General features: G+C 66.2%; 3 protein-coding genes and 1 long non-coding RNA gene across 7 annotated transcripts in view; 3 read left to right on the plus strand and 1 right to left on the minus strand.

Annotated features, from left to right (window-relative positions):
• LOC118175894 overlaps window positions 1-5266 on the plus strand; it is a 17962-nt gene extending 12696 nt beyond the window's left edge. Inside the window, exon 3 of the long non-coding RNA XR_004755178.1 lies at window positions 4932-5266. This is a non-coding gene — a long non-coding RNA (uncharacterized LOC118175894). The remainder of the gene's footprint in view (window positions 1-4931) is intronic.
• On the plus strand, window positions 888-5262 carry TTYH2 (tweety family member 2). The gene is made up of 9 exons (XM_035342537.1): window positions 888-963; window positions 1045-1114; window positions 1263-1318; window positions 1400-1492; window positions 1589-1681; window positions 1769-1911; window positions 1998-2183; window positions 2261-2339; window positions 3768-5262. The coding sequence occupies exons 1-9, from the start codon at window positions 892-894 to the stop codon at window positions 3846-3848; spliced, it is 873 nt and encodes a 290-aa protein (XP_035198428.1). The 5' UTR covers window positions 888-891; the 3' UTR covers window positions 3849-5262.
• Window positions 5267-6164: 898 nt separating the features above from the next.
• DNAI2 (dynein axonemal intermediate chain 2) lies at window positions 6165-12836 on the plus strand. 3 transcript variants are annotated; one of them, XM_035342516.1, is made up of 14 exons: window positions 6165-6256; window positions 6307-6502; window positions 7117-7278; window positions 7366-7487; window positions 8039-8181; window positions 8761-8874; window positions 10161-10300; window positions 10431-10553; window positions 10932-11155; window positions 11403-11538; window positions 11814-11960; window positions 12153-12377; window positions 12521-12616; window positions 12711-12836. In XM_035342516.1, exons 2-14 carry the CDS (start codon window positions 6320-6322, stop codon window positions 12717-12719), a joined length of 1824 nt encoding a protein of 607 aa, XP_035198407.1. In that variant the 5' UTR covers window positions 6165-6256; window positions 6307-6319; the 3' UTR covers window positions 12720-12836. The 3 variants fall into 3 exon arrangements, with proteins under 3 accessions (XP_035198407.1, XP_035198408.1, XP_035198409.1); XM_035342517.1 differs by having other exon boundaries at window positions 6174-6276; XM_035342518.1 differs by having other exon boundaries at window positions 6193-6236.
• A 2192-nt stretch (window positions 12837-15028) lies between these two features.
• BTBD17 (BTB domain containing 17) overlaps window positions 15029-20040 on the minus strand; it is a 148218-nt gene continuing 143206 nt past the window's right edge. Inside the window, exons 1-3 of one of the 2 annotated variants that reach the window (XM_035342521.1) lie at window positions 18309-19234; window positions 16922-17198; window positions 15029-16569 (exon numbers count right to left, since the gene is read on the minus strand). In XM_035342521.1, the coding sequence (XP_035198412.1) occupies window positions 15489-16569; window positions 16922-17198; window positions 18309-18402 (1452 nt within the window). In that variant the 5' untranslated portion in view covers window positions 18403-19234 and the 3' untranslated portion in view covers window positions 15029-15488. Of the gene's footprint in view, window positions 16570-16921; window positions 17199-18308; window positions 19235-20040 lie in introns of those variants that run through there. The other variant, XM_035342520.1, reaches the window with a different exon arrangement.

A 20040-nucleotide genomic window follows, 5' to 3' on the forward strand; every position in this document is an offset into this window, starting at 1 on the left:
CCGTCTCCTGGGGCAGAAGGCGCTGGGAAACCCGCCGTGGAACGGGGCCGGTGCTCCGGGCAGGGGGCTGCAGGGGACCCTCCCCAGCCCCGCTGCAGGGCTGGGCTGAGCCCCCGTGGCCGAGCGCGGGAGGCTGACGTCAGCCCGGCAGAATGGGGCCTTTGTGCCTTGTTATCCGGGGCCGTCCCCGCCGGGCTTCTGCCACCCTTCCCCTTCCCTGCTGCACCCCTCGGCGCCGCGGTTGGTTTGGGGACCCAGATACTTGCCTTTGGAGGGTGTCAGCCTGCCCAGCTCTCATTAGGCTGCCCTTCAGCTTGTCCTTGGCCAGGTGCCACCCTCTGTCCGTGCCCCACGGGCCCCCCCCCCCGCCCCCTTCCCCCCCCCCCCCCCCCCCCCCCCCCTTTCCCCGTGCGCCCCCTCCGCAGGTGGCGGGCACCACGCTGCAGCTGCAGGTGGGGCTGGAGCAGCACCTGGGGCGGCTGAGCGAGGCGCTGGCCCCGCGGGCCGACTACCTGCAGACCCTCAAGTTCCTGCAGCAGCTGGCCGGCGGCGTCGTGCTGCAGCTCTCGGGGCTGCCCGTGTGGCGCGGGGTCAGCGCCGACCTCACCGCCCTGGCCGCCCGCGCCGCCTACGTGGAGTACTACCGGTGAGCCCGAGCACCTCCTTCCCCGGGGCTGGGGAGGGTGCACGAGCTGATGGTGCCCTTCCTCTGCGCCCAGGTGGCTGGCCTACCTCCTCTTCTTCATCCTCGTCCTCACCATCTGCCTGCTGGCCTGCCTGGGGCTGGCCAAGCGCTCCCGCTGCCTCCTCACTGCGTGAGTGCCCCGGGGCCGGGCTCTGGGTGCCCCCCACGGTGCCGTGCCGCGGTGCTCACCCCCCTCTCCCCGCAGGATGCTGTGCTGCGGGCTCCTGACCCTCGTCCTCAGCTGGGCCTCCGTGGCCCTGGACACGGCGGCGGCGGTGGTGAGTGGGCACCATGGGGGGGGGGGGGGAGGCAGCCCAGCGCCCACCCGGCCCCCACCATGCTCCGTCTCGTCCCCGCAGGGCACCAGCGACTTCTGCGTGGCCCCGGACAAGTTCATCATGAACCAGACGGAGAGCGAGATCAGCGCGGGTAAGGACCGGCCACGGGGCACCCCAGTGCTCCCCACAACGTTCCTGGGGTCTCAAGGGGGGCCGTGCTCCGCGCTGCGCCCCCCCCGCCACGCTGCTCTCAGCCCCCCCCCGGGGGGCTCAGGCTGATGTCTCCGTTTGCTTTGCAGAGGTGGTTCACTACTACCTGTACTGCGAGCAGAGCCTGAGCAACCCCTTCCAGCAGGTACGGGGGGAGCAGAGCCCCTCGGAAAGGGGGGGGCGGCTGGGCGGGGGGCTCTGACGGTGGCCCTGCTGCCCCTCGCAGGCTCTCACCGTCTTCCAGCGCTCGCTCACCACCATGCAGATCCAGACCCAGGGCCTGATACAGTTCGCGCTGCCCCTCTTCCCCACGGCTGAGGTATGGGGTGAGGTGTGTGGGGGGGGGGTGTCCCGTGCCCCCAGGGCTCTCCCCCTGCTCCCAGCACTGTTCTCACCCCCTCCCCGTTCCTTGCAGAAAGACCTCCTGGGGGTCCAGCAGCTCCTCAACGCCTCGGAGACCGGCCTGCACCAGCTCACGGCCATGCTGGACTGCCGGGGTCTGCACAAGGTGAGGAGGGGGCCGCGACGGGCGCGTGCAGCTCCCAGGGCTCCCCCCCCCCCCAAGCCCCCAGCCCCGCCGTGTCTCCCGCTGCAGGACTACCTGGACGCCCTCATCGGCATCTGCTACGACGGGGTGGAAGGGCTGCTCTACCTCGTCCTCTTCTCCCTGCTGGTGGCCGCCTCCTTCTCCACCATCATCTGTGCCACGCCGCGCGCCTGGAAGCACTTTGCGGGCAGGTGAGCCCGGCGAGCCCCCCTCCCCAAGTGCCCCCCACCCCCCCCCCCCTTCCCGGAGGGTTCATCTCGGTGTCCTCGCCTTGCAGGGACCGGGACTACGACGACATGGACGAGGAAGACCCCTTCAACCCGCAGGCGCGCCGCATCGCCGCCCACCACCCGGCGCGGGGGCAGCTCCGCAGCTTCTGCAGCTACAGCAGCAGCCTGGGCAGCCAGAGCAGCCTGCACCCCCCCGCCCAGACCATCTCCAACGCCCCCGTCTCCGAGTACATGTGAGACCGAGGCCCCCCCCTTCCCCCGGGGCTCCCCCCGCCCCCCCCCGTGGGGTTTCCCCCCCCCCCTCCTGCAGGAACCAAGCCGTGCTCTTCGGTGGGAACCCCCGCTACGAGAACGTGCCCCTGATCGGCAGGGGCTCTCCCCCCCCCACGGTACGGCGGGCGGCCGAGGCCAAATCCTTCTTGTGAGGGGGCGGTGGGGGGGGTGGCCAAGTGCCCAGGAGCCCCCCTGTGGCAGACGAAAGCAGCCAGCATCCCTGCGGGGCTGTGTTTTGGGGAGGGGGCCGGGTGAGCTGCGCCCCCTCCCCTCCTGCCCACGCAGGGGACGTGCGGGATCTGGGAGCGAATCTCTCCTGCCCGCCCTGCCGGCCCAGTTCCTCACCATCCCGGGGGGGCTGCAGGGAGAGGTTACCCACCACGTGCTCGGAGGAGACCAAAATAGCCTTCCCTCGCTGTCTGCTTTATTTTTTTTTTATTTATTCCCAGATTTTAAAGGACACTCTGCACTAGTCCGTGCACGTTTAGGTTTCCCCGCCGTTCGTTTAACCCGCCCTGTCTGTTATAACACCTGCTTCATTTTTTTGTTTGTTTGTTTCTTTTGTTTTGTTTCGCATCAATTATTTGGGAGCTAAGTTGCCCGTCAAGAGTAAGTCCAGTCGCTTCGTTCCCCCTCGTGGTCCCCGGGGCAGCAGCTGGGTTCCCGTCCTCGCCACCCTTCTGCTGGGGCTGCTTCGCTGCTGGGGGCAGCGAGGGGGCTGCGTTTTGCCCCCGGGGGGCTGCGTTTTGTCCCCAGGCCCTGGAGACATTTGCTTTGCAGCTCCCCTGTGCCCAGGGGCTGGAAATGCTCCCCGCCTCCACCATCCCCTTCCCTTCTTGGTGTTGTTCTCCTCCCTCCCGTTCTGACAGCATTTAATCTGCTTCGATGCCCGCACCCGAGGCACTCACTCCTCTCCGTGCCACCTCGTCCCTCGCGGGCACGGTGGTGGCACCAGGGCGGTGCCGGGGACGTGGCTCGGGGGCTGCTCGAGGTCCCCGTGCTCCCCCCTGCCAGGGACAATTTTTTGCCCCTGCGGGAGGCTCTAATCCGATGGCGCAGACCTCGCATCTGGCAGGGCCGTTCCCAGGGGGGGGAATGGATGTGGGGATTAATTTGAGCGCTTCTCCCTGCCCTGAATGGTCTAATTTAACCGGGATTCAGATCCCTGAGGAAGGACGTTGGCGGTCCAAAATAACTAACTTGAAATAATCTTCCTTAATGCCTGCCCGGGGACGCCCCTCCCTGGGGCCCAGTGCTGGAGAAATGTCATTGTGCGCCGCGGGCAGGGCAGGGGCTGGAGGGTTTCTGTGGGGGTCTTACCAAAATTCCAGCTGGGGGAAGAGGTTGGCGAGACCCAGCCTGTCCCCCCCCCCCGGCCATGAGCACAGCAAATTAATTGGGGATTAATACAAATGGGAATCAACCTTCCCTCTCCGTCCTCGGGCTTTCTCCGAGCCCGCCGGTGATGTGGGGCTGGGTGGGCTGCGGCTGGGGGCCGGGGAGGGGGGCTCAGGCCGTGCTAACTGCGTGCCCTCTCCCCGCAGTACTCCCCGAGCATGCGAGCCACCTACCTGTCCGTCACCGATGAGCACGTCAGGCCCTTCAACACCGAGTTCCCAGCCTAGCGTGCTGGCCCCGAGCAGCTCGTGGGAGGAGAAGAAGCCCCCGGCGCTCCCGTGATGGAAACCAAAGACCCCCGGCTCCCCGCGGCGCGGGTCCGGGGCAGCCCCCCGGGAGAGGCGGACGAGCCGTGGCCGCCGGAGCCCCTCACACCCCGCTCTCCTCCCTCGGCAGCTTCTGCTGGCTCTCACGTCTTCCTGCCTGCCTTACGGGACGCTTCCCGGCACTAACAGCAGGTCTCCGGCCGGCAGCGGGGCTGCTGCTGCGCCGCCAGAGCTGGGGATGGATCGTGCCCACCGCCTCCTCCCTCTTCCCACCCGTGCCAGCTCGGGGTTTTCATGCCACGGACGGGGGCCACGTCTGGCTTCCTTTTTCTGGAGGGCAAACACCGGGGCCGTGGGCTGCCTGCCCCGTGCACGGGGTCCCGGCCGACGGCTCCTTCCCACCCCCGTAGCAATGCAGACCCGACCACTAGTGATCCCAGCGCCTTCCCCGCGTCCCCGTGCTGCCCCCCGGCCCTGGGTACGGGGGTGTAGGAAGGGGATGTTTTGGCCTCGCTGTTTTTCCTTTGCTTTGTGTCTGGGTTTTACGAGTTCCCCGCAGGGCAGAGGTGCGGCGCAGCTCGCTGCCTCTGCTCCAGCCTGGTTTTACTGCGGCACACGGCGCACGGAGGGGCTCTTCCTGGCAGTTCTGCTGTGGGCTCTTCCTGGCAGTTCTGCTCCCCCGGGGCAGGCTCCCCTCTTTCCTGCAGGATGGCTCTGGGGTAACCACAAACCCCCTGGAGAGGTTTAGGGACTACTCAGGCATCCCCGGAGCAGGATTCGGCCCCACGGCTGGCTGTGCCAAGAGGGAAGGACGTGTCCCTGCTGTCCTGCCTGGCATTGCCAGGGCTTCGGGCTCAGCAAGGGCACAGCTCTTGGGACGGAGCCAGGGGAGAACCAGCGTGAGCTGAACCAGCTCCTTTGTGGCTGCTCATTTTGGCGTGGGCTGCCCCAGGAACCTCCGGACCCCTGTGCTGCTGGCGTTGGTCGTCCGTCCTTCCCTGTTCCCTGCTCTGCTTTACGCTGAGCTGGCAGCACCGCAGCCAGGGCTGTCCGCGGGGCAAGCAGAGCCCTGCTGGGTTATTACTTGATGGCAGTGACTCACTGTGTCTTTTTAAGATAACTTGTACATATCCTCTTATCCCCTAACGTCGCCTGCCCGTGTTACGTGTGACTAGCATTACGTGCTGTTGGAACTTCCCGTTTTATTTTTATTTTTATTTTTGCTTTTGATGTTTTGATGTAACGGTACTGGTAGCAGAGCTGTTTTTCAACGCATGTGAACTAACCTCCTGAGGACTCCTGCTAGGAGGAGCGGGAGTCCTGCCTGATTTGTATGTGCCCTTGAGGGGGAAAGACAATAAACACTTGTACTAAACTCATCTTTTTTCTTTCTCAGAGCTGACACGCGTCTGTCCCCGTCCCACCGATGTCCCCAGTCAGGTCACTGCGCCCGCCCCGGGGACCGGATGGGTTGGGACAAGCAGCTTGCTGCAGATACGGGGCCGTGCATTTCTTCTTCACAGCTGAGGCAGTTTTTAATTGGGCTCAAATCTTGTGGCTGCATCTCTGCCGTCGGCACTGGTGTCAGCTCCGGTGACGGGGGGGTGACAGAGGGGTGCACGGAGGTGCCCTCGGTGGGACAGGCACCGTGGTTGATGGGACTAACGGTGCCCAGCGCTCTGTTAAACCTGGGCAGTGTGTTGGCTCGCAGCTCGTGCTGTTTCTGTGGCCGTTCTCCTCTCGGAGCTGGCCTTGGCACACCTGGGGACACGCTGAGCGCTCGGCGGGCCCTGGGGACGCAGGGTCCCCCTGATGCCACCTGCACGACCTCGTCTCCTGCACGGGGCCCTGCAGGATGTGCTGAGGCCACCAGGCACGGCTCTGTCACATCTGACCCAGGAGCTGCAGCCGTCCCTGGCACCTCCAGCAGCACCGGGACCAGGAGAGGGCCGGGGCCGGGTGCCAGCAGGGACGAGGCCATGGCTGCCCCCCTGCCAAGGAGACATTGGCAGCATCCCCCTGCTCCACGTAGGGACCAGCAGGGCTGCAGGCACCGCTTCCTGGCCCAGTTAGTTCCACCCTTACACAGATCAGGAAGCTGCTTTCCCTTAGGAAGCTGCTGCTACGTGCTAATCACCAAGCCTCATTAACCACGCTCTACCCTCCCAAGATGGCGGCGGGCAGAGGACACCCCCCCCCCGCTTTGCCCTTCCCAAGATGGCGGCAGCGGCACGTGACCCGCGGGCTGCCGTTGCCAGGCGGCGGCGGACGCGGACCGGGCCAGGCCGGGCCGTACCGAGCCGTACCGGGCCAGGCCGGGCTGTACCGGGCTGTACCGGGCCGTACCGGGCTGTACCGGGCTGTACCGAGCCGTACCGGGCTGTACCGAGCCGTACCGAGCCGTACTGGGCCGTACCAGGCTGAGCCGGGCCATGGAGATCGTCCACGTCTACACGAGGCGCCGCAGCGACTTCGGGCGGCCCTGCTGCTTCTCCGACCGGCCGGCCGAGGTGTGCGTGGACATCCAGCCCGACCCCAGCCTGGCCGAGGCCTTCGTGCTGCGCAGCCCCGTGGACGCCCCGGTGCAGCACGGCTGCGACATGTCGGAGCACGAGGTGCGTGGCCGGGAGGGGGGACACCTCGTTCCTCCATCTCCTCATTCCTCCAACTCCTCGTTCCTCCATCTCCTCGTTCCTCCATCTCTTCGTTCCTCCATCACCCTGTTCCTCCATCTCCTCATTCCTCCATCTCCTCGTTCCTCCATCTCCTCGTTCCTCCATTGCCTCGTTCCTCCATCGCCTCGTTCCTCCATCACTTCATACCTCCATCTCCTCGTTCCTCCGTCTCTTCGTTCCTCCATCTCCTCGTTCCTCCATCGCCTCATTCCTCCATCTCCTCGTTCCTCCATCTCCTCATTCCTCCATCTCCTCGTTCCTCCATCACCTCGTTCCTCCATCTCCTCGTTCCTCCATCTCCTCGTTCCTCCATCACCTCGTTCCTCCATCTCCTCGTTCCTCCATCTCCTCGTTCCTCCATCTCCTTGTTCCTCCATCACCTCATTCCTCCATCACCTCATTCCTCCATCTCCTCGTTCCTCCATCACCTCATTCCTCCATCACCTCATACCACCATCACCTCATACCACCATCACCTCGTTCCTCCATCGCCTCGTACCTCCGTCCCTTCGTACCTCCGTCACCCCATCCCCACTCTCTTCCTCTCCCCACAGGTCAACACGGAGCGGGTGGAGGTGGAAACCCGCGGCGTGAACCACGTGGAGGGCGGCTGGCCCAAAGACATCAACCCCCAGGAGCTGGAGCAGACGGCCCGCTTTCGGAAGAAGGTGGAGAAGGAGGAGAACTACATCAACACCATCGTGCATCTCGGCGCCGTGAGGCCCTGACCATCCCCCAGTCCCCCTGTGGCCGCCCGCTGCCCCCGGGGTGGCGGCACAGCCTCAATGGTGCTTTGCCCGCAGCTGATGGAGCACTGCGTCAGGCAGAACAACGCCGTCGACATCTACGAGGAGTACTTCGGCGAGGAGGAGGAGGCAGAGGTGGAGGACGAGCCCCCCTCTGCGAAAACCATCAATGTCATCAGGTAGTGCCGCTGGCTGTGCTGGGCCAAGGCGCTTGCCGGGCTCTGCAGCCCCACGGCGGGCGGCTGCGTGAGCTGAGCCCTCTGTTAAACTGCCCTGGAGGGAAGGCGGGGGGAATCCAGCGGCATTAGGATCGGTTTATGGATGGGGAGAGCTGCTCAGGCACTTTGGAGACAGATGCCACAGTCCAGGGATGGATGAGGCTCTGAGCAGCCTCTAACAGCCCTTTAGACAGGAACCTTTTTTATTATTATTTTTTTAGTGCCTCAAAGATCGTTTTTAAATGTCAGGGGCTGCTAGGTCATTTCTAGAAGTCAGGTCCAGTAACGTAATTGGATTCTTAGAAATGTATAACTGGAAAGACTTTATTAAATCATCAACTCTTCTTCCCCCACCCAGCCCCCAGGAGAATCGTTTCCTGCACTCAATGCTCGAGAGCTGTAGCTTGTTTTAATTGTGATTCCCACAGCTTCCTTTGGGAGACAGCATTCCCAGGGCATGCTGAAACTGTTAACAAACTAACATCTTTTTTTGATGTCCTGTTACCACAAAGGGATCCAAACACCACGAAGAGGACAGCCGCACATCTCTCCTGGCACCCTGACAGATGCAAGAAGCTGGCGGTGGCTTATTCCAGCCTGGAGTTCCAGCAAAACACGGAAGACATGAGCTTGGACTCGTACATCTGGGATCTCGGTGAGGGAATGAGAGAACTCACCAGTTGGTAATGGTGCTGCTGCGGAAGCACTTTGTGCCTTCAAAGCATCTCACGGATGTACCGAAGCCTCACGACCCTCTGGAGGGGGAGGAACAGGGGTTCGGTTTCTGTTTAGCCCACAGATCAATGTAAAGAAGGGCAGAAATGGGACCTGAAAGCTGGCCGACAGGTGGAAAATAACCGCTAAAATCCCACTACATGACTTGATGAGCTCCAGCACCCGCCACCACAACAGGCAGCTGAGCCACACGTCTCTTATGTGGTTCTTGTGTTTCTGTGGTTTGCCTGGGCTTGATTAAGAAAGGAAGAGGCAGCACAAGCCCAGGCTGAGAATTGTCCCGTTCTGTCAAAGAATCTTTCAAACTTGTTGTGTTTTGGAGTGAAAAATGCAAAAAAGGGGGGGGGTCAGCATACCAGGGTCCTGTCCTTAGGCTGGTGGGCGAGGACAGGTCACTTCTCTGCCCTGGCGTGTGGCGCCGAGAGGCTGGTTTGGGGGTGGGGTGCTGTACCTCTGGGCTGTCTTTGAGCTCTGCTCTTTACTCGTTCCCTCTCGGCAGAGAACCCCAACAAGCCGGAGCTGGTCCTGAAGCCGTCGTCCCCTCTCGTGAGCCTGGAGTACAACCCCAAGGACGCGCACATCCTGGTGGGAGGCTGCTACAACGGGCAGATGGGTGAGGGGGAAGGGCTGTGTGTGAGGCCGTGGCCGTGAGGCTCCGGCTTCGTTTTAATTCAGCAAGAGCCTGGCTCCAGCACCGCCACGTCACAAATGACATCATGGCAGTAACCCCGCAGCCGGGAGTACCTCGAGGATGGCTCGAAGCCCTGGGGCTCGGCGTGCACAGACAGGCACGTGCTGACCCGAGCAGCGTGTGGAATGGAAGGGAGGCCAGGGCAGAGAGCCCAGGGGGACACAATTTGTTGGGGGATCTACCCAGGAAGCTCCAGAGGGGCTGGTGCGTGACTGGGGACAGTGCAGGGGTGCGCAGGCACTCAGGGCAGCCGCAGCTCGGCAGGATCAGGCCACCACGTGTCACCTTCTGCCCCGTATCTTTGTGTGGCAAAAGCCCAGAAGAGCTGCCGTCACTCCGATCACTGTTCCCGTGCTGCTGTTTCATGTGCCTGGAAAAGAGCCCCCCTGCTTGCCAGCTGCATTTTATGGCTCTGTTATTTGCTTGGCCACGAGAGCCCTTTGATTTAATTGCTCTCATTTTGATGTTTTCCTTGCCATTTGCAGCAGCAATCAGACCTGACAGGGCATGCATCACGGGGCTGTTACCGCGCGCTCCGCAGGTGACGGAGGGGAGGGGATTTCTCCCCGGCCTCCCCAGGCGTGTGGCGCTGGCCCAGCGCAGCGCACGCTGTCACATCCCATTGCCTAATTAAAAATGAGCGAGGGGGAGCGCGCGGGGCTCGCTGCCACCACGGCCCAGCTGCCCAGTCCTGCACCCTGACCTGTCCTCTGCCGCCTGTCAGAGGCAGAGAGAGGGATGGATGTCTGCTGCGGTCCCCGGGGACCTGCCTTCGTTAGCCACTGCCCTGAGGGCACGCAGGAGGGGAGCGCAGCCAGGGGCAGGTCACACGGGGAGGTTCTGAGCAGCACGGAGCAGAAGAGCTGCTCTTTGGGGCGCTGCTCAGACCACGTCTGGTCCTGCTGCAACCCCTTGTGCAGAGCCGGGGGGGTGGGGGGGGGGAGCTGGGAGGATTAAGTGCCTCTGGGGTTGGAGTGCATCTGCCACGGAGATGATCACCGAAGAAATGCTGCGGCTATTTAATACGTTGCTGCTGCCTGGCTTGGCATTTCAGAAAGTGCAGATCGTGCTTCCCCTCGGAGTGGGCGCCCCTGGGAGCGATCGCAGCAGCAGGGTCCCAGCCTGGGGGGGGGGGGGGGCTTGTATGGTTCCAGGGAGCCAGGCAAAGCAGCTGGTGCAAATCTTGACAGCTTTTTTTTCTTTCCCAGCTTACTGGGACACCAGGAAAGGGGGGCTGCCCGTGGAGGTGTCCACCGTGGAGGCCAGCCACAGGGACCCCGTGTATGGTGCGATCTGGCTGCAGTCCAAAACGGGCACCGAGTGCTTCTCGGCCTCCACCGATGGGCAGGTACAGGGCAGGGGCAGGGACAGGGCCGGGCACTCACACACACAGCAGCTCCTTGGCTCCCACAGCACCCACGGCCGAGCAGGATCAGCCCCTGCCCCGCAGCACCTCTCCCGGTGCCTGTCCCCTGCAGGTGCTGTGGTGGGACATCCGCAAGCTCTCCGAGCCCACCGAGATGCTGGTCTTGGACATCACGCGCCAGGGGCTGCTGGAGAACGCTCTGGGTGCCATCACGCTGGAGTTTGAGCCCACCATGGTGAGATTCCCCTGGCCTTGCCACTCATCCTCCCCGTACACAAATCATCCCAACGTGGCAGGAGCGTGAGCCAACCTGAGCAGGGTGGGCAGTGCCAGGTCCCAGGAGAGCAGCACAAGAGTCCGATGCACAGCGGGAGCCCTGGAGCACGGTGCTGCAGCTTGCTGCAGATTCTCCCCCACCTCTGGGAGTGCTCCCAGGGGCCTTGCTGGCAGCTGGTCGGTCTCTAAAGCCCCCGGATCACGCTGGGTCCCAGGGCTCTGTCGCTGTCTGCAGCTGGCTCCCCTGCTCGGGCAGCAGAGCCTTTCACTGCCCGACTGTCCCCCGAAGAGCGGGGTCCCGGGTCCCCAGCCCGCTGACAGCTGCTCCCACCCTCAGCCCACCAAGTTCATGGTGGGCACAGAGCAGGGCATCGTCATCACCTGCAACCGCAAGGCCAAGACACCCCCCGAAAAAATCGCCGGCACCTACAGCGGCCACCACGGGCCCGTCTACGCCCTGACCAGGAACCCTTTGTACCCCAAAATCTTCCTGACGGTTGGCGACTGGACTGCTCGGATCTGGTCAGAGGAGACCAAGGAGTCGCCGATCATGTGGACCAAGTAGGTGGCAGCGTGCGTGCGTCTGTGCTGTAAAAAATCCTCCTGCTTTGTGGAAGAGCGCGTCTGGGGTCTGTGCCCAGGTGGAGGTGGTGGCACTGAGCCAGAGGTGGCTGAGGGTGCTGGAACAGAGACAGCCCGGGCTAAAATCATGTGCGGGAGGCTCCGTGCACAGCAGCACTGCTGGGACCAGGGGAGTCGGGGCCGTGAGCCCGTCCCGTGGCACCCAGCAGCACGGGGTCCCCATCAGGTACCACCTCTCCTACCTGACGGCCGGGTGCTGGAGCACCGTGAGGCCGGCCGTCTTCTTCACGACCAAGATGGACGGGACCCTGGACGTCTGGGACTTCCTCTTCAAGCAGAACGACCCCTCCCTCAGCCTGAAGGTCGGTCCCCACGGATCCTCTTCCCTCACCCCGGGCACCGCCGTGGGGCACGGAGTGGGCATGGCCCACGGGGAGGGGGTGAGGGACGGGGGGCACGCAGGGCTCTGGGTGTGCTCCATCAAGCAGCAGCTGCCCCCCACGAGCTTTGGAGCCCAACATTTTGCACGCAGGCTCCTGTTCCTGGGAAGCACGTGGGTTTCACTCAGCCAGCTCTTCCTGCCTCGAGGCACCAGGTAAGGGCTAAGCGCTGACATCCGCCCGTGCTCCTTCCCCAGGTCTGCGACGAGCCCCTCTCCAGCCTGCGCTTGCAGGACAACGGGTGCATCGTGGGCTGCGGCTCGAAACTGGGCACCGTCACCCTGCTGGAAATCTCCTCCGGGCTCTGCACCCTGCAGAGGAATGAGAAGAACCTGGCCAACGCCGTACGTACGCCGCGGGTTGCGAGCCGCCGTGCCGGGTAGAGCAGCTGGATGCGCACACAGCAGAGCCCTCGGTGCTGCCAGCGTGTGGCTGCCTGCGCGGCCGGTGCTGCCCTTGAGCCCTGCCCTGCTTGCAAAGCACCGGGGCCAGCCGTGTCCCCCTGCGCCCCCCCAGTCCCCCTCTGTCTGCCCCAGATGTTCGAGCGGGAGACGAAGCGGGAGAAAATCCTGGAGGCCCGGCACCGGGAGATGCGGCTGAAGGAGCGCGCCAGGTCGGAAGGTCTGGGTGCAGAGGCGGAGGAGATTCTGGAGGAGAGTCCCCAAGAGGCACTCGAGCGAGCCCAGAAGGAGTTCTTTGAGGTTATTGAAGCGGAGCTGCAGAGGAGGGCGCGGGCAGAGGCCCAGCACCTACACGACAAGGTACTGGGAGCAGCACAGCCCGGCAGCTGCAGGGGGCTCTGAAATCCCTGGGGGAGCACCCCCGGCCCTGCCTGGCTGCCTGGTGCTGTGGGGCGGGGAGTGGCGGAGCTGGGCAGGGGACCTGGTCAGCCTCTGCCTTTCAGGATAAAAAGCACGCGGAAGAGGAGGCCGTGGCGCAGGGCGAGGAGAGCGAGCTGCCCAAGTATGAGGAAGAGGACGAGGAAAAGGATGCTCCCAAGGTGAGCTCCCTGCAGCTTCACGCCAGGCGGGGCTCCTGGGGGTCTCTGCCTCCGTGGGGCAGCCCCCGGACCCCCCCGCCTGCTCTCCCCACAGGAGGAGTAGCGGAGCCAGGACCGGTGGATCGCACAGAAACCGTGGAGCTGTTCACAGATGCTCCTCGGCCCTTTGCCCTCCTGATATTTTTTTCCTGTAGCGTGAATAAACAGCAGCTTCCCACGTCACGCTTCCTGTTTTGTCACGGCCGGGCTGAGCAGAGGGTGGGAAGGTGGCGTCCTTTCTCCCTTCCACCTCCCCTCCTCGGGCCAGGCTACGGAGCAAAGCCCTCCGTGATGGAGCAGCAGCGGGGTGCCCTGTGGTGCATCCCCAAGCCCGAGGAGCAGGACATCCCACAGCGGCAGCGGGGTCCCGGTGCAGACCAAGCCCCTCTGGCCCCGCCAGCTGCTTCACCCCCTCCTCACGAGAGCCGCCTGCGGTGCCGGGGGCCGGGGTTATCAGCGCTGGGTAAACACAGCCCGGCTGCTATCACGGAGCCGCCGAGCTGGCGGCTTATCCACCGGTCAATTATTAATGAGCTGCCCGCTGTGCTCGCCCCACGGCACAGCTGGTGGCAGGAGATGGGGCTGCCGGGGGGGACAGCATCCCTGCTACGGGGCTGGACCCTTCCAAAGCTCTGCTCCAGGCCTGGGGAGCAGGCCCGGGCTGTCAGAGCCACCCTGAATGTGTGGGGCCATGGTTTGTGGTCCCCAGACCCCAGCGGAGCACCGCTGCTGCCCCATTGTGCAGTGTCCCGGCCCCCACGCAGCCCCTTGGGGACCTCCCTGCGTGGAGAGAGCCGGGCACCAGCTCGGCCAAGCACCTCGTTAAGGGCCAGCACTAATTGTACCAACGGCGAGAGGTGGAAAGGTGCTTCCACTGTCTGTGCCCTGTACAGGACAGTGAGTTGTCCCCCAGCTCTTGGCACCCCAGCGATGCTGCTGGGCCACCGGTGCAGCCAGGAGAGGGCACGGAGTGGGACTGGAGCTGCCCACACCGCCGTGTCCCCAGTGGTGGCCGTGCTGTGTAGGGCACAGCCCCAGGGGACCAACTGGGGCAGGGGGACAGCCAAGGGGCCGGGGAGGGAGCTGAGCCGGGCTGGGCAGCAGGGGACATGGAGGGATGTGGAGTGCCAGCATCAAGAACCGGCTCGAGGTGCGCAGGCAGCGGGCACCTTGGGCGCTGCGCTCACAGAGGTGCCTTTGTGCCCCTCGGCACCGCGCACAAAGCTGGCTCTGAGCCCCAGCCCGGGGACAAAGGGACATTGAGGAGCACAAAGGGCCCCGCGCCGCCAGCACCGGGACCGGCCCTGCACCTTCTGCTCCCCAGCACGGAGCGGGCAGCAGCAAAGCAGAGGGGATGGCACCGAGTCCCAGGAGGGCTCAGACCCGTTGGGGACAGCGTCCCCGCACCGGGGTGCCCCCAGGGCTCCGTGCCCCAGCCCTGCAGGCACATGGGGAGCCCCTGGGAGCGTGTTTTTGGTGGGCGGTGTGGGGTGCACGGCCAGGAGAGCTGGGATGGGGAGCTGCAGCCCAAGCCCTGCGTCCTGCACCCGGGGCAGCCGGCCGCAGAGCCGGGCTCAGTGCAGGCCGTGGCCCCGTGGGAGATGCAGGCGGTGTCGGGGCAGGGTGTTTTGTGCAGGGGCTGCATTGCCCAGCCCCTCAACAGCCCCCAGGCGACGTCGTTTGGGCTCTGAAACACGAGTCCCAACAGGTCGTGGAGCTGTGAGACCCCACATGAGCCCCTGATGACGTCCTGCGTGCCAACCACCCCCGGGAGCAGCGCTACGCCAGGCCCCCGCAGAGCCAGCGGCCAGGTGAGCCACGTCCCCCTCCTGCACCCACCACGCAGCCCCCCCTCAGGGGGGCAGCCCCGGGGCTGCAGCTGAAGCACCATCCTTCCCCCAGGCGCTGGGGACCCGTCCCTGCCTGTCCCCACCAGCAGCAGGAAGGGCCAGCACCCGCGGCTCGGCTGCGTCGTGGCGAGCGGCACCGGGGCCTCCGGCAAAGGGTGCACGGAGCTGCCGGTGCTGAGCCCAGTGACCAGCCCCGGGCCACGGCAGGGGGCTGAGCTGCCAGCACCAGCCCCTGGCACAGCCCCTGCTGGGGCCAGCCACGCCGCTCTCCCCATGCCAAACCTCTGCCGAAGCAGGGACCTGAGCACCCCGGGGGCACGCAGCGGTCCTGGCATGGGAGGCAGCCGGCCGCCCAGCACTGCCGGGGACCACTGGAGGTGGGCATCGGGCTGGGTTTGGGTCCTGCTGGGCGGCATCAGATGAGACGTGCTGAGCCTGGGATGGTGTGACAGCCGACCTGTCCCTGCGGCCGCCCGTCCACAGGGCTGGAGGACGCCCCAAAGATGTCCCCGCAATCCCCGTGCTTGTTTTCTGCTTTTATTAGGAAGGGGTAAGGGGCGCCCGGGCAGGGGTGAGGCAGCTGCTGGCTGCGAGCGGGGGCTGCACCCCACAAGTGTCCTCTGCCAGGGGAGGCAGCTGGGAGCCCCCTGCCCTGCCACGCTCCGAGCTGCGGCCGCAGGGCCTGCGGGGTGGCACTACGAGGGCTGTCCCTGTCCCCACCCTGGTGCCCCTTGGGTTTGTGAGCCCAGCACAGGCTGAGCCCCCCGGCTGCGTGTTTCCAGAGCTCCCCATCCCCAGCTCCCCGCAGGCACCCAGGGACGGTGACGGGGACATGGGGTGGCACAGGGACAGCCGGGCAGGGGTGTGCAGCGGGGGGCACAGCCCCGGGGGACCTCTGTCTACCTACAAAAGGGGGGGGGGGGGCTGGAGAGGCAGAGCCCCGCGCACCCAGTCTGGCATCAGCGGGGCAGGGCTCGTCCCCGCTACTTCTTGGCCTTGATGAGGGAGTGGTAGACGGGCTTGATGATGATGTGCAGGTGCAGGGAGTTGTCGATGAGGTACTCGGAGGTGCGCTTCTGCAGGTCGGCGTGGGCGAGGAAGTCGGCCGCCTCGTCCGAGCTCTGGTGGAAGCTGTAGGCGTGCTTGACCAAGACGCGGCCCTGCTGCCGCACGCCCACCAGCACCGTCTTCTGGAAGCTGACGCCGGCGAAGTCGGGGCTGCTCATGGCCGGGGTGACGACGAGGCGCGGGCGGCCGTCCTCGATGCGCGCCGCCTGGACGGCGCCCGACACCGAGTCCGAGTAGACGGGGCGCAGGCTGACGGGCAGCCAGCGCGGCGAGAAGAGCGCGTTCCACGTCAGCCTCTTGCCGGCGTCGTGGCTGCTGGGCCCCAGCTGGGTCTGGAAGCTGGTGCTGCGGTCGTCCCGCGCCGGGTTGTTGATGACCCACTGGGAGCCCCAGCTGGGCGCGAGGTAGTTGCGGGGCAGGAACATGCTGCAGTTGACGTCGAAGTACTTGGCGAAGTGCAGGGGGGAGGCGGCGTGGAACTGGAAGGCCTGGAAGAGCAGGTCCTGCACCGCGCCGTGGTGCCGCGCCAGCACCGCCGACTGCGCCTGCAGCCGGAACAGCTGGCTGGGCGCGATCATGGGGTAGCGGATGGCGCGCAGCACCCGCTCGGCCACCGCGTCCTCGGGCTGCCGCCGGCTCAGCCAGCTCTCCACGGCGGTGTAGAGCTCCAGCTCGCTGTGCAGCACCAGGTCGGAGCGCTCCAGCAGCAGCAGCAGCAGCTCCACGCTGACCGAAGCCCACTCGGCGCTGCCCAGCACGGCCGACAGGTTCCAGGCCAGGAACTGGAGGCAGCTCTCCTGCAGCGCCGCGTCCCCGACGCGCACGGCGTAGTGGTACCAGCCCACCACGTGGCCCTGGCTCGACTCGCTGGCCAGGTGGCTCTTCATGTAGTCGGCCACGCCGCGCTGCAGCCCCCACACCCGGTACTTGCTGGCCAGCTGGTGCATGGGGATGGCTTGGTGCAGCAGGATGGAGACCCCCCCGCAGTACAGGTACCTGGGGCGGAGCGTGGCGCGGTGACACCGCTGTCCCTTGACCCCCTTCCCACCCCGCTGCGCAGCCCCGGGCTCCAGCAGGTCCCCAGGGATCACCGTCCCTCCTTGGCTGCAGCATCCCCACCCTGCAGGGTCCCCACGGTCCCCAGTGGCATCGTCCCCACTCGGCTGCACCCCTCCTGCTGTCCCCATCCCGTGAGGTCCCTGTGGGTCCCAAGGGAGCATCGCCACCTCCTCAGCTGCATCCCTCCGGGCATCCCCATCCCACCAAGTCCCCGTTGTCCCCAGGGGAACACCTCCCTCCTCGGCTGCATCCCCCTGGGCATCCCCATCCCGCGGGGTTCCCCGCGCACCTGATGAACTTCTCGAAGAGCGCGGCGGTCTCGGGGGGCTCGTGCAGGGTGACGACGCTCTGGTTGCGCAGGAGGCCCTCAAAGACCTCGCTCTGGAGGCTGAGCAGCAGCTGGTGGGTGTGGAAGACCTTGGCCTCGTCGGAGGCGGCCGTGCGCACCCGCAGCACCGAGTCGCTGCTGTTGCCGTTCTGCAGCAGCTCCTGCAGCCGCTGCAGCAGCGTCAGCGAGTGGTTGATGGTGGCAGCCGTGGCGTCGCCGCCGAGGTCGGCTCTCTGGGCTGCGGGGAGATGGGACAGTCACAGCGCCGGGCACGGGGAGCTGGGGCAGAGCTGAGCGGGATGTGGGGGAGCCGAGCCCAGCTGCGGGGCGATGCGTGGTTAACGGGGGGCTGGGGAAGCCTCGCTTTGTGCACGTCCTCCCTCCGCTCCTCCCCGTGCCAAAAGGCTGGCCGGTGCCAAGGGGGTGTGGGGAGGGCGAGGGGACGTGGGGACAGTGGTGTCTTTGGGAGCCAACAAGCTGCCTTTCCGCAGCAGCAGGGCTGGGACCACCGTGTCCCAGGCTGGGCCGTGCTGGGAAATGGCCCGGTGCCGGGCAGGGCTGGCTCCCAGCCCGGGCTGCCGGTCCCCGTCCTGTCCCCAGCACAAGCAGAGCCTGCCCTGGGCACTGCCCCAGACCCCCAGCATCCTGGGCGGGCTGGCACAGGGGGCACAGGAGGGCTGGTGGCTTTGGGGGCTCCCTGAGCTCCAGGCAGGCTGGGGGTGCCGACGGCCCCGGCAGTGCTGCGGGTGGGTGCTGCTGGGCAGGCAGACACGGTGCTGTACCCGCTCCTGGCACGGTCACTGCCTCCCTGCTGGTGCTGTGAGCCCCCACCAGCAGGAAGAGGGGCTGGGAATGCACAGCGGTGGGCTTGCAGCTCCTGCGGGCATGGGGAGCCTTCCTCCGGCTCCTCTCCCTCCCGCACGCCTGGCACGTCTTCCACCTTCCCTCCTGGAGCATCTTTCCCTCGGGGAATTTGGCTCCGTCTCTCAAATCTGCTCCTTGCCGGCCGGCGATCCCGCAGATTACCCATCCCAGCGCCGGCTTAAACCCGGCTGAGCGGGGATCAGGGAGGCGATCGCAGCCCCTCGCCCCGCGGTGCCTGACCACTGCCCGCGGCACTGAGCCTGCCCTGGCACCACGGGGCACGTCCAGGCACCACGGGGCGCGTCCAGGAGCCACATCCAGCCCTCCCCGTGACACCACGGCTGCCGGAGAGCCGTGCCCAGCTTCCCACGACCATCACCAGACACCCACACCACGTCCAACCCCACCCCGGCACACGGCGAGGACAGCGGGGCTGGGACCCCAGGACCCCTCCACGCCTTCCCCCCGCTGCGACCACCCTTACCGGCTTGCACGGTGAGGAGGAGGAGGAGGAAGGCCGTGGCACTGTAGCCCCAGCCGCGGGCGGCCGCGGGCCGTGTGCCCGTCAGCCTCACCATGGCTTCGCAAGTGCATCTGCCGGCGGCTCGGCGCGGCGCGGGCGCGCGGTGCCCGCCGGGGGCTTATGTAGGCCACGAGCCCTCCCAGCCCTCCCAGCCCGCGCCGCCACATCGATTGGTGGAAACTGGGACCCGCCGTTACCACGGGAACGGCTCCCAGCCCCAATCCATCCCACCCTGACACCACCACCACCCCCCCCCGGGTCCTGCATCCCCCAGGGAGTTGTGCCGGGGTGCCCCGGTGAGCCCCGGGGCACGGTGCGGGGCCGGCACCGCTCGCCCACGGCCCCGCCGCACAGCGATGGCCCCGTGCACGGCCGCAGCCCTTTGTGCGGGGTCTTTGCATTCAGGGCACCGCGCAGAGCGGGCTCCCCGCTCCCCCTGCTCATGGGTATTCATGCGGCCCTCGCCCTCCCATCACCATGGCATCCGGCAGGAACTGCCTGCCCTTTTCCCAGCCTTTGCAGCCAAGGCGCTGCGTGCGCTGCGCGGCTGCCCGGGGACGGCCTCCGCTGGCCCCTCGCCCGGCCCCGATGGCTCTTGGCGGGGTTTTGGAATGGGGTTGGGGTGGCATTTGTCCCCCCAGCCCTTGTGCTGTATGCGGGACAGGGCGATGGGGATATGGGGACGGGACGGGGCCATCGCCCTTCTCCCTGCAGCAGCTGGGCACCGCGGGAGGTGGGCACCGCTCTGCGTGGGAACATCTCCTGGTCCCCGAGCAAACCCCACTTTAGTTTGTGGCCCCAGTGAACCCCCTGGGGTGGGGAGCAGGGCCTGGAGCCCCCACGTGGGACAGAGCAGGGGACAGAGGCCACGGACATGGGCACAGCACCCCCTGTGAGCCCCCGTGGGGCTCCCCATGGAGGCAGAGGGCGGCTGCCACACCAGGCACAGGCAGGAGCCTCCCTGGCCCCATAGCTCAGCTCCTCCACGCCGCTCCCCAGGACCTCTACACAAGGTTCCCCCGGGCGCAGCAGGACCCCTGCGGGACGTCAGCACCTTCGTTTTGGGGGAGCATCGAGGGTCACCCCCTCCCCGGGCTGCTGCCGCGCGATGCGGTGACCTTCAGCGTGTGACTGCTCGGGCTGGAGCCGCACATGAGCCAGCTCCCGGTCATCGAGCGGCTCCGGGCTGATGGGATTAGCGCCGGCACCCGTGGTTTTGCAGCGCCGGTGCGAAGCTGCTGAGCCAGGCGCAAACCCGGCGAGGCGGCCGCGCCATTCACGCTCGTGCCAGCGCTGGCGGAGGACACCCGGCAGCAGGAGGGATGCTGTCGGAGGGACAGGGGCTGCAGGGGGGCCGTGGGGGCGTGTGGTGAGGCAGGAGGGCCGGGGAGGGGAAGAGGGGCTCCGGCTGAGCAGGGGGGCTCAGCCCATCTGCCCCTCTGCCTCAGGCTGCCGGGCGCTGGCACCGTGCCGCCGCGGCTGGGGGTGTTCCTGGGCCAGAGAGGGGACTCGAGGACAGGGGCCGGATCCAGAGCGTCTGGAGGAGGATGGGGATGAGGGCGTGAGGAGCTCCATCCCCCAGCACAGCCTGGCCGTGCCGTGGTCCAAGGGGATGAGCGAGGAGCAGGGGCTTAGCCGGGGTCTCCAGATGCTGGGTGTGGGCAGATGTGGCTGCAGCTCTGGGGGGGGGGGG

Source organism: Oxyura jamaicensis, chromosome 18 (genome assembly GCF_011077185.1).
Source record: "Oxyura jamaicensis isolate SHBP4307 breed ruddy duck chromosome 18, BPBGC_Ojam_1.0, whole genome shotgun sequence".
NCBI classification, from domain to species: Eukaryota; Metazoa; Chordata; class Aves; order Anseriformes; family Anatidae; genus Oxyura; species Oxyura jamaicensis.